At 41.8% G+C, this 21754-nt stretch overlaps 3 protein-coding genes across 3 annotated transcripts; 2 read left to right on the top strand and 1 right to left on the bottom strand.

Moving 5' to 3' along the window:
- Positions 1-655: 655 nt before the first annotated feature.
- Positions 656-2926, top strand: LOC135636026 (uncharacterized). Its single transcript, XM_065147551.1, has 3 exons — positions 656-1162; positions 1501-1851; positions 1936-2926. The coding sequence occupies exons 1-3, from the start codon at positions 686-688 to the stop codon at positions 2554-2556; spliced, it is 1449 nt and encodes a 482-aa protein (XP_065003623.1). The 5' UTR covers positions 656-685; the 3' UTR covers positions 2557-2926.
- Positions 2927-4854: 1928 nt separating this feature from the next.
- LOC135635528 (probable protein phosphatase 2C 78) lies at positions 4855-8440 on the bottom strand. Its single transcript, XM_065146643.1, has 4 exons — positions 7898-8440; positions 7300-7667; positions 5465-5701; positions 4855-5374 (listed from the first exon to the last, which is right to left on the bottom strand). Exons 1-4 carry the CDS (start codon positions 8172-8174, stop codon positions 5135-5137), a joined length of 1122 nt encoding a protein of 373 aa, XP_065002715.1. The 5' UTR covers positions 8175-8440; the 3' UTR covers positions 4855-5134.
- A 3793-nt stretch (positions 8441-12233) lies between these two features.
- LOC103981415 (probable membrane-associated kinase regulator 1) lies at positions 12234-13817 on the top strand. Its single transcript, XM_018824954.2, has one exon. The coding sequence runs from the start codon at positions 12549-12551 to the stop codon at positions 13482-13484; it is 936 nt and encodes a 311-aa protein (XP_018680499.2). The 5' UTR covers positions 12234-12548; the 3' UTR covers positions 13485-13817.
- The last annotated feature ends 7937 nt before the right edge of the window (positions 13818-21754 follow it).

The raw sequence follows: 21754 nt of genomic DNA, 5'->3' as shown, positions 1-21754 counted from the left end.
CTCAGTTTACTCGGTCAAAGCTGTGACCAAATAGGCCGCTAACAACCGCTCGAAACATCTCTTCCTCAGCCGTCTGATCTAACTTCTCACGGTCAAGATGCATCGGCATTAGGCCACCACCCTGTAACATAAGAATCTGGCAACCGGTCACGTGCCGCACCCGTCGCGCGACGCTCCGCCGTCTCCGGCCCGTCGGATTCCTCGACGAACCTTCCTTTAACGGTGCCGTTAGTGAGGCGAGGCACATGCGCTGCTCCCCCAATAACGAGCGCCACGTTTGAGTCTTGCCTCGTCCCATGATAAGTGTGCTTATTCGCGGTGTGGATACCGACTCCATTTTCAAAGGAATATTTTCTTTTGGATATCACGCCAGTGTTACCTTGGCTTGGGTACGTCGGGGCTTATGGGTACCCGGGAGGTAACGAGACTTACTCCAAAGAGGTACCGTCAGTGTCGACGCTCGTGTGATTCCATCCATCCTACTCTTTTTTCAGCGCCACCCTCGATAGATGTTAAATTGTCGTTAACCCCATTCCTTTTCCCTTTTCCTATAGTCGCAACCAATTATTACTATGAGGTCCTTGACGAAACATATTTCACATTTTGGTCCATCCCTTCGCACTGCTTGTAGTTATAATAAGTTACGGATAGTTCGGCGGAGGGAGGAAGACGAACGCACCGGACCATGGAGAAGAAGCAAGGGTTGTTTTCGGCGCTGGAGGAGGTGGTGCGGGGGCTGTCGCCGGCGCGGTCGAGAGCGAAGAGCCAGTCGCCATCGGCGGCATTGCTGCTGCTCCCCCGGCGGTGGAAGGGCCACGGGCGGGACCATTCGCTGGCGCAGCTGCCGGATGCGCCGCTGATCGCGAGATCCGGGAGCTTCCGGCCCGGCGGAGAGGCTCTAGCGCCGCTCATGGAGGGCCCTGACGGCGACGCGCCGGAGGACGGCGGGGGCACGCGGAGGGAAGGATGGGGCCGCTGGGTCCGCGGCCAGCTCTCCCGGGCGCCCTCCGTCACGTCCTCCCCCGCGAACGCAGCTGGGTCCTCCTCGTTCCGCCGCTCCGATCTCCGCCTGCTGCTGGGAGTAATGGGAGCGCCGCTCGCCCCCATGCACGTCAGCTCCGCCGACCCTCTCCCCCATCTCAGCATCAAGGAGACTCCCATTGTAAGCCTTGGTCTCCATCCCTCTCCAACGCTGTTAATTTCGTCGGCTTCTATCGTCCTCTGTGCTCTGTTCTTCCATTCCCAGAGCTAAGTTTCAATCTTGTGTTCCAAAATGGCATTGTTTGATGCGTCACTACGCGTACTAATAGTTCTTCTATACGTCTGCACTCTCCAACACCTTTACTTCTTCGCTTTATTCTGTTTCCTTGTCGCAAATAACCATTTTGAGGATTAAAAAGTGCAGTTTTTTCCTGCTCACATCTGGAGCTTGGTGTTTCAAAGATGGCAATTTGATGTGCTCCATCCACCGCTAACTCATTCATCGTTTCCTTCTTTCAGGAAACCTCATCGGCTCAGTACATATTGCAGCAGTACACGGCCGCATCGGGCGGTCTCAAGCTGCAGAGCTCCATCCGGAATGCCTACGCCATGGGCAAGGTGAGGATGGTGGCGTCGGAGTTCGAAACTGCGACCAAGGTGGTGAAGAATCGCGGTGGCTCAGCGCGTGCAGCTGAGTCAGGCAGCTTCGTCCTTTGGCAGATGGCCCCTGACATGTGGTACGTCGAGCTCGCCGTTGGCGGCAGCAAGGTCCATGCCGGCTCCAATGGCCAACTCGTCTGGCGGCACACCCCGTGGCTCGGCGTGCACGCGGCCAAGGGCCCCGTCCGCCCTCTCCGGCGCGCCCTCCAGGTATAATAGCACTTCAAACTATCACGGTTTCAGCTCCCCACATCTCACATCGTCTTATAATGAACGAATTGCTTGTTTGAGCAGGGCCTTGATCCTCTGACGACGGCGAGCATGTTTGCCAATGCACGTTGCATCGGGGAGAAGAAGGTTAATGGGGAGGATTGCTTCATCCTCAAGCTCTGCGCTGATCCGCAGACGCTGAAAGCCAGGAGCGAAGGCCCCGCAGAGATCATTCGGCACGTCCTCTTCGGCTGCTTTAGCCAGAGAACAGGGCTCCTGGTGCACATGGAGGACTCGCACCTCACGCGAATCCAATCCAACGCGGGCGGCGATGCGGTCTATTGGGAGACCACCATCAACTCCTTCCTCGACGACTACCGCCCCGTCGAAGGCATAATGATCGCCCACTCCGGCCGCTCCGTGGTCACTCTTTTCAGGTTCGGCGAGGTGGCCATGAGCCACACCAAGACCAGGATGGAGGAGGCGTGGACCATTGAGGAGGTGGCCTTCAACGTCCCTGGCCTGTCAGCCGACTGCTTCATCCCTCCTGCGGACATAAGACGCGGTTCCGTCAGCGAGACCTGTGAACTCCCACAAGGCGAAAGGAGCAAAACCAGCATCGGCAACCGGGCGAAGGTGGCGGCGGTTGACAAACCACACGCTACCGCTGCAAGTGATAGAATCATTTGGAGGGTCGAAGTTTAGCAATGCGATGGTGGTGGCGTCCGTCCGGGAAAGATGGAACTGTTCATACTGCTCGTTCTCGTGCTAATTGTCACTGACCGACCATGAAATGTAGGTCACTGCCTACTAATTTCATGTGCTATCCTCTGTAAATAGGAGCGTAATTGTTCTCAGGTCTCATTTGTCACAGGCCTCGCAGAACCTTTATCCTCTGAATGCAGAAGGGTATTGGTAAAGCATCGGTTAGATTCAGATGGGGAAAGACAGAGAGAGAGAGAGAGGGTTTCTTCCTCTTCTTGTTCCTTCTCCTTCATCCCTTTGGCTTTGCTGCCTTTCCATGGTGTTTTAGATCAAACTCATTTGGTGGTCACAAGGTCATTTAATGTGTTCATGCAGTTGAGTTGTCGTTTGTGTTGGTGGAGTTCATGTTCTTAGATCTCTTCGGTGTAAGAATGGGCGAGATATTGTCGGTGGCTACCGAGTTGGTGCCAATCCTAGTGGGAAAAAGCTGACGGCGTGTAAGACAAACTTGATCAGATTTTTAATGCCTACATGTAGCTGTTCTTCCCTCTTTGCAGTCTTCGGATGAGGTAGCTTTATACTTGCCACCACCTCTCTCTTGTGGATGCTGCTGAGATGATCTTGTTCTCTCCTCTGTCTTCTCTTCCTTGTTTGCATGACAGCATCTCGGGTTTGGATATCAGCAATTGTGACACAGCTCATCCTCTCATGTGCTGCTCAATTCTCATCTCAGTCACTGCCTCGGCGTTATTAATCTTTAATTGTCCGTGCAGACATTGCCTGCCTACCTCTTCTTCTTCCTGTATTTTGTTAGATTAGATTACATGTCCCTTTCTTAATCAAGCTAGGAAGCTTCCACAAGTCAATTCCATGGTCACCAGCAAGTGCTTGGAAGCAGCAAAAACATTTCTCAGATACTGGGAGACTAAAGATCCGTATAAACATAAGAAGAAGGAAGACAACACAGCATCAGTTTGTTCTGCAATGCTTTTCCAGATCCACAAATCCAGATGGACACATGCTGTGAGATATGGACTTAGCATCCCCCTTGATGATTGTCTTCTTTATTGGATTCTTCGGCTGGGGGGGGGGCAAATTAGACCCCACGTTGAAATGTAGGGAAAACAGTACACATAAGACAAGCATGCATCGATGGAGATGGACACTGAGGTCGAGCTAATTCAGTCCAATCTGGTATCATTAGGTTCCCAGATTTCATCCTTCACCGTGAATCTCCTGTGGCTGCAGTTTGTGCCATGATCGACACTTTCTTTTACTAGCCTTTGGCACGCAGTGCTGCTTTGGGATCCCTCACCAGGGCAGAACGAGAGACTCAACAGGAAGCTGGGCCACCTCCCACTGAAGGATCCATTCACGATGTTTCCCAGCTCTCACGCATCTGGGATCCCAGTGATGATGACGTACTGCTGGTTTCGATAGTACCAGTCCTTTTTGTCTTCAATCAAGCACTCTTTTGGATCTGCTCAGTATGAATAAGATGCACCGGATTGTGCATACCACATCGGTTTCGAAGTCGAATCAGATTCAGCAGCAGAAAAATCTGACTCCATCTAAATGATAAATGACTCGAAGAGAATGCAGTCTTATTTCTACGAGTACTCTACTCGTATGTGATGTGATCGGGATAAAAGGAGAAAAAGCAATGAGGAGAAATGGCTGAACTATGGCAAAGGTGGAAGATCTTCTGCCTCATCTCATCCTCCCTCAAAAGCCAACATAGGCTTCACAATGCAGCTACCTCCCGACATTCCCTGATTATTGCAAATGATGTTTAAAGTAAGACTTTAAAGGAACCAAAAGAGACAAACTGATAGGCTTAGTTGATCAAAGCATGATCTTCTTCTTCTTCTTCTTTTGTTTGTTTGTTTTATCTTTCCTGCTTTTACTTTAGTCCACAATGCGCAAAAGATATCACTTGGGGCCTCAACCTTTAGGCTTTAGTCTTTGGATTGCTTCTTCATGGAATACTCTCTAAGATCACAGTAGACAAGACCCCCTTTTCCCCCTAGTTTAAACCTCTAAAAGACATCCTATGGTCATGTAGGGCAAACCATATGTGCCATCTCAAACTAAAGTGGGACAAGCATGCCAAATTCAGTGTACTCTGTCATAAATCCAGTCTCTTTCTTCTTTCCAATTTAACCATAAGTGCCATCAAAATAAACATAAACCTCACTATTGTTTAGCCCACATTTTGAGTACGCACATATTATTCCTCAAAATTTTGTACTTTTTTTGTACTAGTAATTCTCAATCAGGGACGCAAAGACCGACTGATGAGAGGCGAGATCATTACTTTAGATTTCCTCTGAGAAAGTGCACTTTTGTTTGAATCAAAAAACCATAGCCAGCTAACCTAAATTATCAAATACAAAGCTATCTACACCAATTACTAAGCTAACTCAATCGAGGATCAATCTCTTTCTGGTAGCCAACAAGTTCTGTAACTCTAAATTTGCGCCTTATACCGAGATTTTGCCCACAGTTTAGTCAGCTGTTGCACCCTGATCACAAATATATGCCTTCTTGCAACCAACACATGAGAGCTAAGATTTCTTCAAGCAGTAGCTGCATTGAGGGAGAAAATGTCCACGGGTGCACTGGTGCAGTCAAAAGTGCTTCCCTGAAGCTTGGAAGCCTTCCCCTCGAAATGGTCGAGATAGATAACGATGACTGTTATATCATCATGGTAGTGGCGCCTTACTCCCTTTTCCATATGTTTTATGTCATCATATTTTATTTCGCTTTTCTTGGCAGCTTCGGTGAGAGCAGCTCTGACAAGTCGCTTGGCTATTCCCTGCAAAACATAAGCCAGCTATTTAATCTATGACAAGTGATTGATAAATGAAGATTATGTGGAACAAAAACAAAAAGTTGAAGAACTAACTGCTCTGGGGCTTTTGAAGACAATATCCACTGCAGCTGCATCACTTAGTTGTTCCCAGAGACCATCCGATGCAAATATCAGAAACAAGTCTTGTTGTGTAAGCTTACGTGTCCTAATTGAAGGCTCTGAAGTCATGACAGGCCGTTTTAGTGGAATGGGAGCAGCACATTGCTGAAACAATGGGTCCCTGGAAAAACTGGGCTTCTTCAGGTAGACATCACCGATCGACCTTGATACCTGACCATGAAGTTTATCACCTTGTCATTAAAAACATGATGATCACTCTTTCTTCCAGATATAATGCTTAGCATTGGTGAGATCTACATGGACATGGCACAATCTATCATAAAGTTGTATGTGATGCACAAACTATTCAATTTCAACTTGTAAGAACAAAATGTTCAAACACATTGTAGCTTATGCATAGGGTATAAGAAAGGCATATATTTTTCTGATCTAAGTTCAACCAGAAACAATAAAGGAAATAAAGCCTCTCATGTGCCCAGTCCCTTTATGGGAAGATTTTATTGTCATCATATAGAACAGATTCAGAAATCATAAAAGATATAGAAGAAAGAAATTCTCATAATTTGATACAGTCGATGAAAAGCTATTTTTGCTCGTAACATAGTTAATTGCTAAACCAATACCTGATATAAGTAAAATCGAATCATGGGCAAATCAAGCTCATACAGTTGAAAGTTAATGAGCTTCTTTATTTAGGAAAAATTTGTATCCAATTCATGCTACACTCCCCCCAAAAAAAATGCAATGTCAATCAGCATGGTTTGGAGCGTTGCATGCTAAAAAGGTGTTGGCAGCATGGTATAGGCCCATGATAGAAAGGCAATGACATGCACTCCCATGCTAGTTGCCATGAGACAGCAATATTTGTTGAATATAGACCATATTAAACCCCAAGGAAATGAGGATACAACCTATGACCTTAAGTCCGACCATCATGTAGAAGAAAAGATGTCATGAAAACAAAGGTGAATATTTAAGAACTCAGTACCTTGTAACCATCCAACCATATTTCTAAGTGAGCTTGTGATTACCATAAAACGAGTGATATATATATTTTATGTTCAGAATCTTCTCATTAAATAATATGATCATGATGCAGTCTAAATATTGTTAGACAAGATTTAGAGCTAGAAGACACTTATACACATATATACTGGATGGCTTGGTCCTTAGGACAAGGCACATATACAAACTCCATGACAACCTGCATCAACCATGACTTGTTTCTGTTAGAAAGTATTCACATAATATCTAGAATGTTTGCCATGAAAGATTCGCACGCTCAACAAACTTGATAGTTGACCATGATAGAATTTCCTAATATGGTTGTCCCATGCAATACTCCTGTTTAATGTACTTATGCTTATCAAAACAAATAGTAAGCTAACTTGATCATCAAACAAAAGAAACATTGTTCTGTCCTACCGTTAAAGGTGACCATTTATTCCGACAACCACAGTCCTGGGCCATCTGCTTACAGAATAACTTTTGAGAAAATTGGATAACTAAATGTGCCACCATCTTAGGAAGAAGTCTATGACTATGTTCCTACTAAAATTTCCCGGAGCAGATAAAAAGACTCATTCAACTGATCTAGTAATCAGCATCCCCAACTCTGTTCAAGATCAGGTATAACGCATGACCAAGAATATCAAATTCTGAATTTGGAGTTTGGTTAATTGCTCTGATTACCATCACTGATCTTATTCTGCATGTAATGTGTAAAAAGATTAAATCAAGTAGCTAAAATGCAGCAGAGAAAATTCAACTTGGAGAAGAATATGAAAGGGATCTAATGTGCCAGGAACCTGGATGATCCCTTTGATCCGCCAGACGCCTCTGTTACATAGAACAATGCGGGAGTCATCAGGGTGGAGTTCAGCAAGTTCCTTCCTCACATCCTCCTCAGCGACATTATGGTCTCTCGACAGCCGCTCTGCCACCACGGACCTCCCATCACTTCCCTGCTTGCCGAGCACTGCCCTGGAGTCTCCCAGATTGGCCACGTAGAGAACGTTGTCTGTGATCGCACCGACGAGGCAACATGACCCCACCGATGCAATATTTGGTCGAGAAAGCCATGATCTCTTCACCAGTTGTAAGAACTCTTCCTCGGTGGCATTGAACGCCTTGCGTATTACCTCGACCGAGAGACCTCCTTGCTCCGACGCAATCTCTACGCGATTTAGAACAACACAAAACATGTCCTAATCAGCGACTCATTGAGACATTTTGCCATCGACCTGTCAGGCATATTGAACACCAAGAACACACACACGTGCACCATCACAAAGGTCTCAAAAAAGAGAGATCTTTGCGGCGGAATCTACTAAGCAACGAACGATTATTATATCGTTCGTTCGACCCAAAAAGAGATTTTTACGAAACGGGGAGAAAGCAAATCACCATGGAGGTGGGAGAAGATGCGGTTATTGACGAATCGGGAGGCCTCGGGGCCGCCGTGGCCGTCGAAGACGCCGAAGTAGGTGGTGGAGGGAGAGGCGAGCACCTGCCCCTGATCCTCGAGCGAGTTATTGGCCTGGACGACGGCGATGGAGAAGTCGCCGGATGCGTGGGGCTTTAGGTCCGTATGCCAAAGAAGGCCGTCCGCACCGGCCCCACCCCCGGCGCCGCACCACCCGAAGCAGCGGTGCACTGGGTGCCAGCACAATCGCCGCCGCATCGCTTCGCTTGCTCTCTCTCGTTCTCCCCCTCCGGTAGACGCATCCGAGTGGAAACCGCGTAGCGAGATATAAAGACGTGAAGCGAGAGAAGACGCGTTCGTTCTGTTTTACGGGTTCTCCAGTTCTCCATTTCCAGCGACTTTATCGTCCTTTAGCTCGTTCGGTCTTCGGTGACGTCGTCCGACCCGTCCCAAACCTCACGTCTTCGTGGCGCTGGGCAGCGTTTGCTTCAGACTGCTACTGCTGGTCAGTCCTCGCCAGGTGCAGCGATCGTCAACCACCAACGCTTTCCGGACAACGCATTCAGATGGATGAGGCTTTTATGCTGAGCTCACACAAGACGAGACTGTCGTCGCTTGGAGCCCACCGCGGGCATGCAGTAGCTCCGGTCTCCATCTGCTGCTGAATCCAGAGATGGCAGTGGGTTTGCCATATGAATATTTACGTATACTTGAGGAGGACTGGTGAGGGCTTACGGTGTGGACTGCGTGAAACGGTGATCGAATCTTGAAGTCTCCGAGTCAATGTTTCCTTTGGAGACGGTGTGGAATTTAAGCTATCTAAAATTGACTGCCATGAAAGGAATTGAAGCTATCTAAATTTAAGCTTTCCAAGGTAGAAGAAATCCAGGTCAAGGATCCAACTGTTGGAGACGTGCTTGGAGTTCCCATCCATGGACTTCTGTGGCAGTTGATCTGGTCATACAAGACGACCTCTATCTAGACTATGAATCCGTAATGCCCATGGAATTTTGGCCTTTATTCTTAAGGAAAAGCCGTGCTAAATCTGTCACGTATATATTTTTTGTCAGCATGTTGGTGATTCAGATCGAAGTATAAACGAATAAACAAGGAGTGCATAAGAACCAATTAAATAATAACAAGAATTTGGGATCGATTGTATATGCATCTTTTCTTCGCTATTAATAACAATAAATCTTCTTATTCGCTCATCTTAATTCTATTTGATTCAGTTTTTTAGATTAATTTGTTTGGTTTGACTTTGGAAAAATTGGGGAAAAAAAATGTTCAGCTTTACTTAGTCTTCAACTTTGCAGTTTAAAAGATAGGATATATTCTTAAAACAATCTTAAATTTTTATTTTTATTTTCTCACATAGCATCCTTTTTTTTTGTTTGGAGATTTCAAATGGTAATCCCTTTTTATTATTTACAATTATATTTAAAAATGTTTAATATTCTAAAAATATCAATCTGGAAATGAACGTAAATGTTATTTTCTTCCATTCTTCTATTTGAGTCATAAGCAACATCGGAACGGAAAGCAACGGTATTGGACGACGAGGCTAGGGGAGAAAGAGAAAGGGAGTAGATAGAGATGAAGGTAGAGGAGGCCGAGGTTAAGGGAGAAGGGCGAGGAGTCAGGATCGGGGGTGACAACGAGACGAGAGACAGGAGTTGGGGAAGGCTGAGAGGGGAGAGAGCTGGGGATGAGGTAAAGGAGGGGAGGGGTGAGAGAGAGAGGAGGCAGATGGGGAAGGCAAGGTGGAGGGGTTGGAGGAGGAGGAAGGTTTGGGTTGCGGGAGAAAGAAAAACTAAAATCGATAATTCGAGGGCCGTAAATAATAAAAATATATTTGATTATTATTTTAAGGGATTAATAATAAGGGATTGTCAATATAAAAAAATCATCAATAAGAAGTTTTTTTTAATGTATTTCGATAAGCGTCATTTAATTGTAAATGATGAGATTATCTCACCTCACCGATAGTCACCTTTGCCCCCTCATATATTGCTATTATCGTGCCCTCATCCATTGTTTCCGTCTTATCACCATTGTTTTTATGGCATCCTCCTTATTGCCCCTATTCCTTTCATATATCCTCCCCTTTGTTAAATCTCAATACTATTAACTCACCTTTATGCATCGAATTGATTGCCTCCATCTCCGTTCATCACCTTTGCCTCTACTTAATTATTTCTAGTTGAATCTCAAATTTTGATAATAAAATCAATTGATAATGTTATGATCTAATTTGCGTTTTGAGTGACATAGGATTGACTTCGATCGAGAGGCAAATTGATTAGAGCAGGAAGAATAAAAAGTTGGGCCGAAATTGAACATGCTGTAAGATTAGACGTTAGACTAGAGAAATGATCGACGTGTCGACAAAAGACTTCGTGATATGAGTTTAGGCATTGGGCCAAGAAGATCGAACATTGCGCTAAAGAAATCGGATGTTGCGAGAAGACAATACGCCGATTGGGCAATACGCCGAAGGAGAAAACAATGCGTCAAAGGATCGGACGAAGCATCGGAAGAACCAATGGTATGCCAAACAACAAATGATTCATGCTTTGTAATAATTTATCTAGATCAAGTTAGTTTAGATCGCAATTGAGTTGATTTCAGGTATAACTATTTCAACTCAATTAGGGGCTCATTGGGCAAGAGTTAGGGTTACTTTGAGCTAAGTGGAACGCTCATTCAGTCACCCAAAGTTAGGAAGAACCACCCATGAGTTGGAAAAGTCAAGAGCACACTTTTCTATGCTGTCAAGTAGTGGTACCACTAGACTCAGCGACAATACCACCTAGTGTCAAGCGATGATACCGCCCAAACATAGTGTCCTAGATTATGTCAAACGGTGGTACCGCCCAGTGTTAGTGTTGCATGCGGTAGTACCGCCCAGTGTCAGTGCTGCAAGCGGTAGTGCCGCCTAGCACAGGTGATGGTACCATCAGACCTAAGAAACTTGGGATGAGATCTTTTTTTATTCTAATTTTGAAATCATTTGGGGTCTATAAATACCTTAGCTATTTCTACATGAGTACGTAAGAATTTGAGTAAAATTAAGGAAAAGAATCCTTGAGTAAAAATTATAATATTTTTAGATTAGTAAGTCTCTTCCATCTAGAGTTCTAAATGAAAAGTGAGGTCTAAAAGAGATGTGTAAATGTTCTCTCCTGAGCAAAAGGGTAGTTGTTTTTCTCCCATTAAAGAAATATCGGTAGCGAAAGCCGATGACCTCAGGTGAAGAGGAATCAAGAGTGGATATAGGTCACGACGACCGAACCACTATAAAACTCAATTTGTATTTACTTTAAATCTTTTATTTTAATTGTAAACTATTTTAGTTACTTATTCAGTATGTTTACGAACCCTTTCGAGTTAAACTCTTTTCGGATATCGATTTTAATCATACGAAAATTTTCAAATCGACGTAAGTTTTACGATAGCACTGATTCATATCATACAAAAATTCATATATCCTATTTGTTTTATTAATTCTATTTTGGATATATCAGAATTTACATAACATTTCAAAATAACACATGTTAAAAGCCTTATGAAATATGTGAGTTTCCAATTAAATAAATCAAAAGTTACAGCTGAATGTGATTCAGGTTAACATTTTCCTGTACTTATATATATATATATATATATATATATATATATATATATATATATATATATATATATATATATATATATATATATATATATATATATATAATATGTGTGTGTGTGTATCAACTCTTTATCTGTCAAGTAGCCTGCTTGCTTTACTGCTAAAATACTTCAATGACAGCACACCTCTGTTTCATCTTCCACCTCTGAATCCTTTCACTGGCTACGCCCCAAAGTTCCAGCATCACACGCACCATGACACCTCAAGGAAACCCTAAAGCCACAAGCCACCGTGCATGGCTCTCCTTTTTGGTTAGGTCAGGAGCCAACATTGGACCCCACGAAAGGACCCCTCTTGTTCCCTTCCTGCTGTCACAGGATGACCTACTTTGTTTCCCTCCCATGATCCCCTACATCCAATTTGTTGCGGTGCACAAGAAGCTTTCCACCCATATCTCATACTGTCAATACTACTACAGCTTTCAGTGCATCCAGTCATGACTTTGGATAGTTTCATTACCAACATTTCTCTCTCTTTGAGATGAGGTTCAGAAACATCAAAAGCAGCATGGCCTCTCCATACTTTGCAAGCTCCCAAAGAGCTATAGGCCCACCTGTCCCATGACCTGCATAAAGGAAATGAAGGAGAGAGATTGGAAAGGAGATAAAGGTCATCCAACCTGACAACAAATCAATATTAACTTGTCACTTCTCCAAGCATCAACCTTCACCTTCACTCTTATCTCCCCATGGATTTTTCTCCCTAGGCCAACCTAACCAACTCTTCTTTATCATATTTGATTACCACCTTCCTGTCCCAAATCCAGACACATAAACAAGCATTAGAAGATCCAGCATGCCACATTGCATCCATGAGGGGGCAAAAGAAGTTTCTTACGGCCGCCTTGAAAGGAGGCATGCAAGGGCCCAACACAGCAGGAATGTCTCGGGGAATTAGAATATAGTGAGCCTGCTCTGCTTTCCTTTCATCCATGGTTTTATATGCCTCATCCCTCCGTTTGTCTCCCTTCATATCTTCCAACCTCCCTTTCCACCAAAGAGAAGGTAGGAGAAGTCCTGGCAATGGCTCAACAGGAGAAATGGGAGGCCTTTGAAGAGGAAGAAGAGTCCTTGTCGCTATCTGATCTCCCAGAGGTCATCGATGAAGCCATGGATGAGGAGTGCAAGTCTGGCGAGGCCGCCGATGACTTCGAGTTCCAGATATCGGTGGCAGGTGGCCTTCTTTCGAGTTCGGTGGAGACCGACATGTGCGCCGCGGACGAGGTGTTCTTCCAGGGACAGATTCTTCCACTACAGCCCTCAATCAGCCCCGGCAGTGGCTTCTTTGCCACCGGCAGCCGGGGGGCGAGCCGGAGCGGGTCGAGGTCGGACTCGCTGGACCAGTACTCATCTATCATTCTGGACTTGGGCTTCAGCGGTGGGAGTCGGAGCAACAGCAGCAGCAGCAGCAGCAGTTGTATCAGCAGGAGCCATTCGTCGAGCAGTCGCTCAAGCAGCACTCGTGAACTTCCCCGTGCATCAGTCGCCAACAATTTCTACGCCCACCCAAGTCCGACGCCGCAGGTTCGCATCGTCACGAAGACGAGTGCGGGCCGGAAGAGCGCGAGTTCTGCGCCACCTGGGTGGGAGATCTTACGGTTGGGCGTCGCCAAGGCTCCCGAGATGAAACTATGCGACATAAGGTCACGGAGATCAAGCAGCGGCAGGAAGAGCAATGCGGAGGCCGAGAGTGCAAAGAAGGCACCGAGCGGTACGACGAAGTCTCGTTGTGCTAAGAGTCATGCAGTTTGCGGTAGAGCAGCACAGAACCAACAGAAAACCACGCCGCGGCCCGGCGGGCGTGGGTTCATCTGCAAGTGCTCGTCGGATGCGGTGGAGCCGATCGCCATGTCGAAGTTAACAATTAGAAGGAAGTAAAAGGAGGAGGAGGAAGAGATGAGTTTGAAAGGGCGTGTGACCGTGGTGCAGGAGTAGGATATATGAATGGTTGGAGGAGGTTTCCACTGCAAAGGCAACAAGATTTCAGGTGGTGGTGGTGGCGGCGGCGGTCATATAAATCGGGGTGGAGAGTAGCCGCCTTTTGACCTGTCCATCATTAGCTCCATGGAATCTTCTTTGCATTGGTTCCTTCTTCTCGAGGTCCTCTTATGGGTGAATGTGCTGAACTTTGTATAACTTTCTTGCTCTTTTGTCGTAGATGTATTGATGATGGTGGGAATGGAAAGGGGGGAATTTGGGTGTGCCCAAGTACATAGCTTAAGCTCTCAGCAAGAACTGTGGTTTTTCTTTATCCATATATATATATATATATACAAGGTTCGTCTCTACGTCTTTTCCCCACTGCTTGATGATTTCTGCCAATACATTAGTCTTTCCATTCTGCATTAAGTTCCTTAGGTTTATCTCCTTATTCCGATCGGAAATCGGTGGGAAGAAGAAGTCAATTATAAGAATCTTTGTACGATGTTACACTTAAATGAGAGAGATGACAGAGACTTTAAAGAGTTAGCAGAGTTTAGAACACAAGATGCAGTGATCACAGGATATCATAAGCTATGAAACAGATGAGGAAAAGTGCAATGCATCCCCTCCTCTCAACTTTGCAAAGGGAAAGATGCATCGGACTCGAAGACAAAAGAAGCGTAAAAGAATCTCATGTGGAAGGACAGGCCTTGGAAGGTAGTGCTTGGACGCAATACAAGTTGCTAAATTCATTGTGCATGTGGGACGGATGGATGAGGTCAATTCTGACAAACTCGGGTTCACACTGGGTGACGAATGAATGGGACTGATCCAATCGAACCTGGCAAAGCAAACGGAACATTCTTCTGAAAGAGGGGGCGGGGGCATGTTCTTTTGTGCTCATCTTGTCTAGGTTTCTTTGTGTGTGTGGTCTGATCGATACGGACATGGGCATATATATTCTGGGTCTTGATGAAAGCCATGCTTGATTTAGTTGTAGTTGGACTGTAGCAGAGTCTTCAATCAAAGGACAAAAGAATCTTTGAGTCATGGAGCATATCATGCATTGGGTTCAATTATTTGAGGAGACAAGATATACACTTTCGAACTGCTTTTAGTGGATAAGTCTCCTGGTGCATTTGAGCACACACACAAAGTGTTCATTGAATCACCGGGTGATAATTGTTTGTCGATCAATCTCCAAACCACTGATATCATTGCAAAACATAATTGAACGACTCACTATAAAATAAAAGAATTTATTATCAGATTGATGACGATGAGACACTGGGAAACGCATGTGAATCCCATGAATCCTCCCCCACATCCTGCACGGATAGAAGCCTCGGGTGCTATTAGTTGCAGAAACTTATCATCGTCGTTTTGAGTGGTTCAACTGCTTTGGAAAGTTCGATCAGCCCAAGCCTATAATTTGGAGGCCATTGGAACAGCCTGAGCTTACAGAGAAGGGAGCAACTTGGAGGTCATGGATGACGCTCATGTAAGCATAAAAATCTATTATTATGCTAAGTCAAAAATACGGAATTAACCTATATATCAGTATTGAAATCAATACATAGATCTAATTATACGATGCATACCTTTTATGCCATCCGTTCAGAGATCTTGTTTGATCTGCTCAGCACCGTGATCCAAGATTGCTGTAGGCTCCGTCTTTAATCCGATCGCGCTGTGAAATCTGCAGGGAGTGCGAAGAGTAGACCCTTTCTCCTTTCTTCTTTTCACAGGATCATATAGATTGATGGATTTTGGATTTAGGGAGAGGGTTTTGGGGAGAGAGTCGAGGAGAATAACTGAATCCCTCAACGGAGAGGTGCGTCTATACGTGTCAACGTTATGACGCTCTAACACACTAACACCCCTCAACCCGTAGAGCGAGAGCAGAGGGTCTACTCTACTACGATGAGATCTCAGAAGATTTCCTCCCATCAAGGATATCTCCGCATATTAATTGATAAAAGGGCCACATATTCCTTAGTTATTCTATTATATATCTTATTCAATTATAAAAGGGCTACATATTCTAACATTCTCCCACTTGGCCCATTAATTGATAAGATATAAAAGAGATACAAAATCAAAACAAACAAAACAAAATTTGTTTGAAAACAATTTTACCTAATTGGATTCCAAGAAATTTTGAAAAGCATTTTATACATGGCCATGTTTTAAAAATAAGCCAATAAGTCCAATAATCACAATAATACTATATTAAGTCCAACTATCAATGCGAGTCATAGCGGTTGTATTTCATCAATGTCATACTCCCTTCTATGTACCACAACATTGTTAGTCTTTCCTAACATAGTCCATAATGACCCATGTAATTTGTCTTGTCAAGACAATCCTGTTATTACATTCAACCATAATATGCATAAACATAAATGTAAACATGATAGCAGAAACAGATAACTTTAATTAAGTAAAATGTCAATAATAACATCCACGTAAACATGCATCACCATATCCTTTATGACTTGCTCACAAGCCTCATTCTAAGAACATGTTTTTTGAATATTTTGCACTGTAAGGCTTTTGTCAATGGATCAGCAATCATCATAGTGGTGCTCAAGTTCTCAATTGACACTTGTTGTTTCTGGACTCTTTCTCTAACCACCAAGTACTTTAACTCAATGTGCTTGGAACCACTAGAGTACTTGCCATTCTTAGAGAAGAAAACTGCTGCGGTGTTATCACAAAATATCTTCAACGGCTTGGCAATTGAGTCGACCACACCAAGTCCTGAGATAAAATTTCGCAGCCATAAAGCTTGATTTGTGGCCTCAAAGCATGCCACAAATTCAGCTTCCATTGTTGATGATGCAATAAGCGATTGCTTTGCACTTTTCCAAGAAATTGCCCCACCAGCTAACATAAATACAAATCCTGAAGTGGACTTCCTACTGTCGAGGCAATTTACAAAATCAACATCTGAATATCCAGTTACTTCAAGCTGATCAGATCACCTGTATGTGAGCATATAATCTTTTGTCCCTTGTAGATATCTCATTACTTTCTTTGCAGCTTTCCAATGTTCCATTCCTGGGTTGCTTTGATATCTTCCCAGCATTGCAACTGCAAAACTAATATCTGGTCTTGTACAGGTTTGAGCATATAGTAGACTTCCAACTGCGCATCCATAAAGAATATTCTTCATTTGATTCTTTTCTAAGTCATTTCTTGGGCACTGGTTTTGACTGAAATTTTCACCTTTAGTAATAGGTACATCATTGGTTGAGCAAAGCTGCATATTAAATCTCTCCAAGATACGATCAATATATCCTTTCTAAGACAATCCTAATAATCCTTGAGATCTATCCCTAAATATCTCAATGCCAATGACATAGGATGCCTCATTCATATTAACCATCTTAAAGTTCTTGTTGAGAAATATTTTGGTTTCGTGCAATAAACCAAGATCACTACTGGCAAGTAAAATATCATCCACATATAAGACCAATATAATAAACTTGCTCCCACTTACCTTCAGGTATATACACTGATCAACAGTGTTTTCTTTAAATCCGAAGGAAGTAATGGTATTATGAAACTTTATATACCATTGTCTGGAAGCTTGTTTAAGGCCATAAATGGATTTCTTAAGTTTACAAGCCCAACTTTCTTTTCCCTTTTCTATGAATCCTTCAGGTTGTTCCATATAGATTTCCTCATCCAGATCCCCGTTCAGAAATGTCGTTTTCACATCCATCTGATGCAACTCAAGATCATAATGAGCTACTAATGCCATAACGATTCTCAATGAGTCCTTTTTAGAAACAGGAGAAAAAGTCTCATTATAGTCGATGCCTTCCTTTTGAGAAAAACCTTTTGCCACAAGTCTGGCTTTATATCGTTCGATATTGCCCGTTGAGTCGCGTTTTGTCTTAAAGACCCATTTACAACCGACTCTTTTACAATCATTAGGCAATTCAACGAGATCCCAGACATCATTCTGTGCCATTGATTTTAACTCTTCTTTCATTGCATCATACCATTTTTCAGAATCGTTACTTTCTATGGCTTGTGAAAACGATAAGGGGTCTCTTTTTATTCCTATATCATAATCTGATTCTTGTAGATATACAACATAATCATCAGAAATGGCATGTTTCCTTTTCCTTTGAGATCTTCTCAAATCTGCCAATTGTGATTGTTCTACAAGATCATCAGCGACGACATCAACATCATGTGAGAGTTGTTGGATGTTATTTTGTTGTTCACCCTCATCAATACTCTCATTGATTTGAGGAACAACAATCTCTCGAACATGAGATGATATGGGAGAATTAACCTGAATCTCCTCAATATCAAAATTAATCCTTTGAGATTTTTCAATCCCACTGATTTCGCCATTTTCTAGGAATTTTGCATTACTAGATTCTACTATTCTCATACTATGATTAGGGCAATAAAATATGTATCCCTTGGATTTTTCTGGATAACCAATAAAATATCCTGAAATAGTTCTTGGATCCAATTTCTTTTCATGTGGATTAAATACTCTTATCTCTACATGACACCCCCATATATGTAGATGTCTCAGATTGGGTTTCCTACCAGTCCATAACTCAAATGGAGTCGATAAAACTGACTTGCTAGGAACCCTGTTCAAGATATACATAGCTGTCCTAAGAGCTTCACCCCACATCGACTCGGGTACAGAGGAATAACTCATCATGCTCCTAACCATATCCATCAGAGTACGATTTCGCCTTTCAGCAACACCGTTCTGCTGTGGCACACCTGGTAATGCATATTGAGCACAAATACCCCGTTGTTCTAGGAATCTAGCAAAAGGACCAATATTCTGACTAGATCCATCATATCTGCCATAAAATTCACCACCTCTATCAGATCTGACAATTTTAACTTTTCTATCTAATTGTCTCTCAACCTCATTTATGTATACTTCAAGAGTATCAACGGCTTGAGACTTTTCATGTATTAGATAAACTTTGCCATATCTGGACAGATCATCTATAAATGTGATGAAATATTTTTCTCCACTAAAACAAGAAATATGGAGTGGTCCGCAGATATCAGTATGAATAATCTCAAGGAGTTCTTTACTTCTTGTGGCATTTTTCTTTATTTGTTTAGTTTGCTTTCCCTTAATGCAATCTATACAAATATCAAAATCAGTGAAGTCTAAATATTCCAAAATATTATCCTTCACTAATCTTTCAATTCTTTCCTTGGAGATATGCCCCAATCGTCTATGTCACAATATGGAAGATCTTTCATTATTGAAACTACGTTTCAATCCAACATTTGATTGCAGGGTCATTAGTGTCTTTGCAAACTCAAGATCCAAATTAATTCTGTACAAACCATCACAAAGAATTCCAGAACCAACTTTTATTGAATCGTAAAATATGCTGAGTTTGCCACTACCAAAAGAAATACAATATCCCAACTCATCAATTCTAGAAAGAGAAATCAAATTTCTAGAAATTGTAGGGACATAATATGTGTCAACAAGATCCATCAAGTGACCCGTCTCTAAGCGTAGACGATAAGTTCCCATTGATATCACTTTCGCTTTAAGACGATTTCCCATAATGATGAATCTTTCATGTTCTTTTGGTTTCCGAATTGAAAGGAATCCCTGCATGTTATTTGTAACATGAGTTGAAGCACCGGAATCAATCCACCAAGTGTTAGAAGGAACTTCTGTGATGTTTGATTCGAAACATACAAAGGTCGAGTTAATACCTTTCTTTTCGAACCAAGTATTGCGTTTAATGCAATCCTTCTTCACATGTCCTTTCTTGCCACAAAAGAAGCACTTTACAGTAAAGGCTTTCTTTTCATTAGTCTGTTTAACATTTCCAGACTTAGCAAATCTCTTTGATAGATGATGCTTCAACTTTCTTTTCTTATTACCACCTCCTTGAGTAGTCGTCATGACATTATATGAATTTTCCTGCCTTAATCTCAATTCTTCCTGAACACACATGCTAGTCAACTCATTCAAGTCCCACTTATCCTTATTTGTATTATAGTGAATCTTGAATGAGCCAAACTGAGAAGGAAGAGAATTAAGAATAAATTGCACGAGGAAAGATTCATCAACATTCATGCCTAATGTTTTAAGTTTTGCAGCTTTGTCAGCCATATTGAGGATATGATCCTGAATTCCTCGAGTACCATCATACTGAGCCGTAGTCAGTTCTTTCATCAATGTGCCAGCCAATGACTTATCAGCAGATTTAAATCTGTCTTCAATAACTTTTAAATATTCCTTTGCACTAGTTGCAATCGGTAATGAAGTCTTTATGTTATTTGCAATTGTCATTCTTATGAACATTAAACTAAGCCTATCAGATCTTTCCCAAGCCTTCATTTCATTAACTTGTTCTGCAGTACTTTCATCAATCAAGTCTGCAGGCTTTTCAACAAGTAATGCTAGATCAAGATCTAATACACCCAGTGTGAATTGCACATGCTCTAACCATTCTGAATAATTTGATCCAGAAAGTACAAGGACACTTGAAGCATATGAGTGTATATGCGGAAGTACCACTGCAAAAGATATATAACAACATTAATGCTTTGAGTTTGTCAAAAATTGATGAACTATTGATATCATCTATATTACACCTTTGAGTGAAATATTGACATATCTAGTGTTCACTCAAGAATATTTTAGAGGACTAATACCATCCTTGAGGAATAGATATTGTTACCTTTGGGTATACAACCCTAAACTGCAAGGATATCTAAAATAGTATCATCCTACCCCATCACATAATTATTTGAATTAGATTCTCCTTTGGGATTATCTAAATCTCATAATTATATGTGTCATTATGAATATTATTTCTTTAATATCATTTAGGACTAATTCTTTAATATTATTTTATAAGTCATTAGTCCAGGTCACTTTGGTGGCTACAAGACTAATGCCATGATATAAAATAAAAATGTCCTATAAATAATAAAACTTTTATTATAATTCATATCACAAAAGTTTATCATCCTAAGCCACTTTGATAGCTAATAGGGAAATGAATTACAAATAATATTCATCAATTTATTTAATTTTTGCTAAGCAATTCAATAATAAAATGACCATAATAATTATTGAATACTAATGCAAAATAGTTTAATAATAAAGAACAATAATAATTATTGAATATTAATGCAAAATAATTTAATAATAAATAACCATAATAATTATTGAACAATAATGTAAAACAATTCAATAATAAAATAACGACAATAATTATTGAACATTTATATAAAGCAGTTCAATAATAAATGACCATAATAAATATTGAACTTTAATACAAAGCAATTCAATAATAAATAACAATAATAATTATTGAACATTTATATAAAGTAGTTCAATAATAAATGACCATAATAATTATTGAACTTTAATACAAAGCAATTCAATAATAAATAACAATAATAATTATTGAAATTTAATGCTAAGAAGTTCAATAATAAATAACCATAATAATTATTGAACATTTATGTAAAGCAGTTCAATAATAAAATAACCATAATAATTATTGAACTTTAATAAAACTCATATGATAATTTCAAACATATACATGTGAATAAATAAATAAAAATTCCAAAAAACAATAATTGGATTTTAATTTTATTTACCACATATATAATGAATAATTCATATGAGAAACCCATAAAATAAACCATAATTTATAGTTTTTTTTTAATCAAAATTAAATCCAATCAAATAATCAAAAAAATATAATCATGATTAAAATTAATCATAATTATAATAAATGATATTTATCAATTTTATAATTGAGAATATAACATAAATTTCTCAATTTCATAATGATAAAAACCGAAAATATTTGATAGGATATAAATCGAAAATATGCGAATGACAGAACTGTAATTTGGTAGAAATTAGACCCGAGGGCAAAACTTTATGTAATTACGATATTTGCAAAGGGTAAATCTGTAAATTTTCAAAAACCCTATCCTCGAGGACAAAAACGTAAATATGCCAAAACCCTAATCTGCCATCGCCGCCGCCGCCGCATGCGCGAGCGGCGCTGCCGCTGCTGCCTGTGGCTTGGCCGCCAGTACGCGGCTGCGGGCTGACGCCTGTGCGCGGCTGCGGGCTGCCGCCTGTGCGCGGCTGCCAGCGACCGCCTGTGCGCGGCTGCCAGCGACCGCTTGTGCGCGGCTGCCAGCGGCAGTTCTAGCCTGTGCGCGGCCAC

The sequence above is a fragment of the Musa acuminata genome, chromosome BXJ3-4 (genome assembly GCF_036884655.1).
Source record: "Musa acuminata AAA Group cultivar baxijiao chromosome BXJ3-4, Cavendish_Baxijiao_AAA, whole genome shotgun sequence".
Taxonomy (NCBI): domain Eukaryota; kingdom Viridiplantae; phylum Streptophyta; class Magnoliopsida; order Zingiberales; family Musaceae; genus Musa; species Musa acuminata.
The sequence above is the reverse complement of the archived record's forward strand: the minus strand, read 5'-3'. Positions and strand labels throughout refer to the sequence as shown.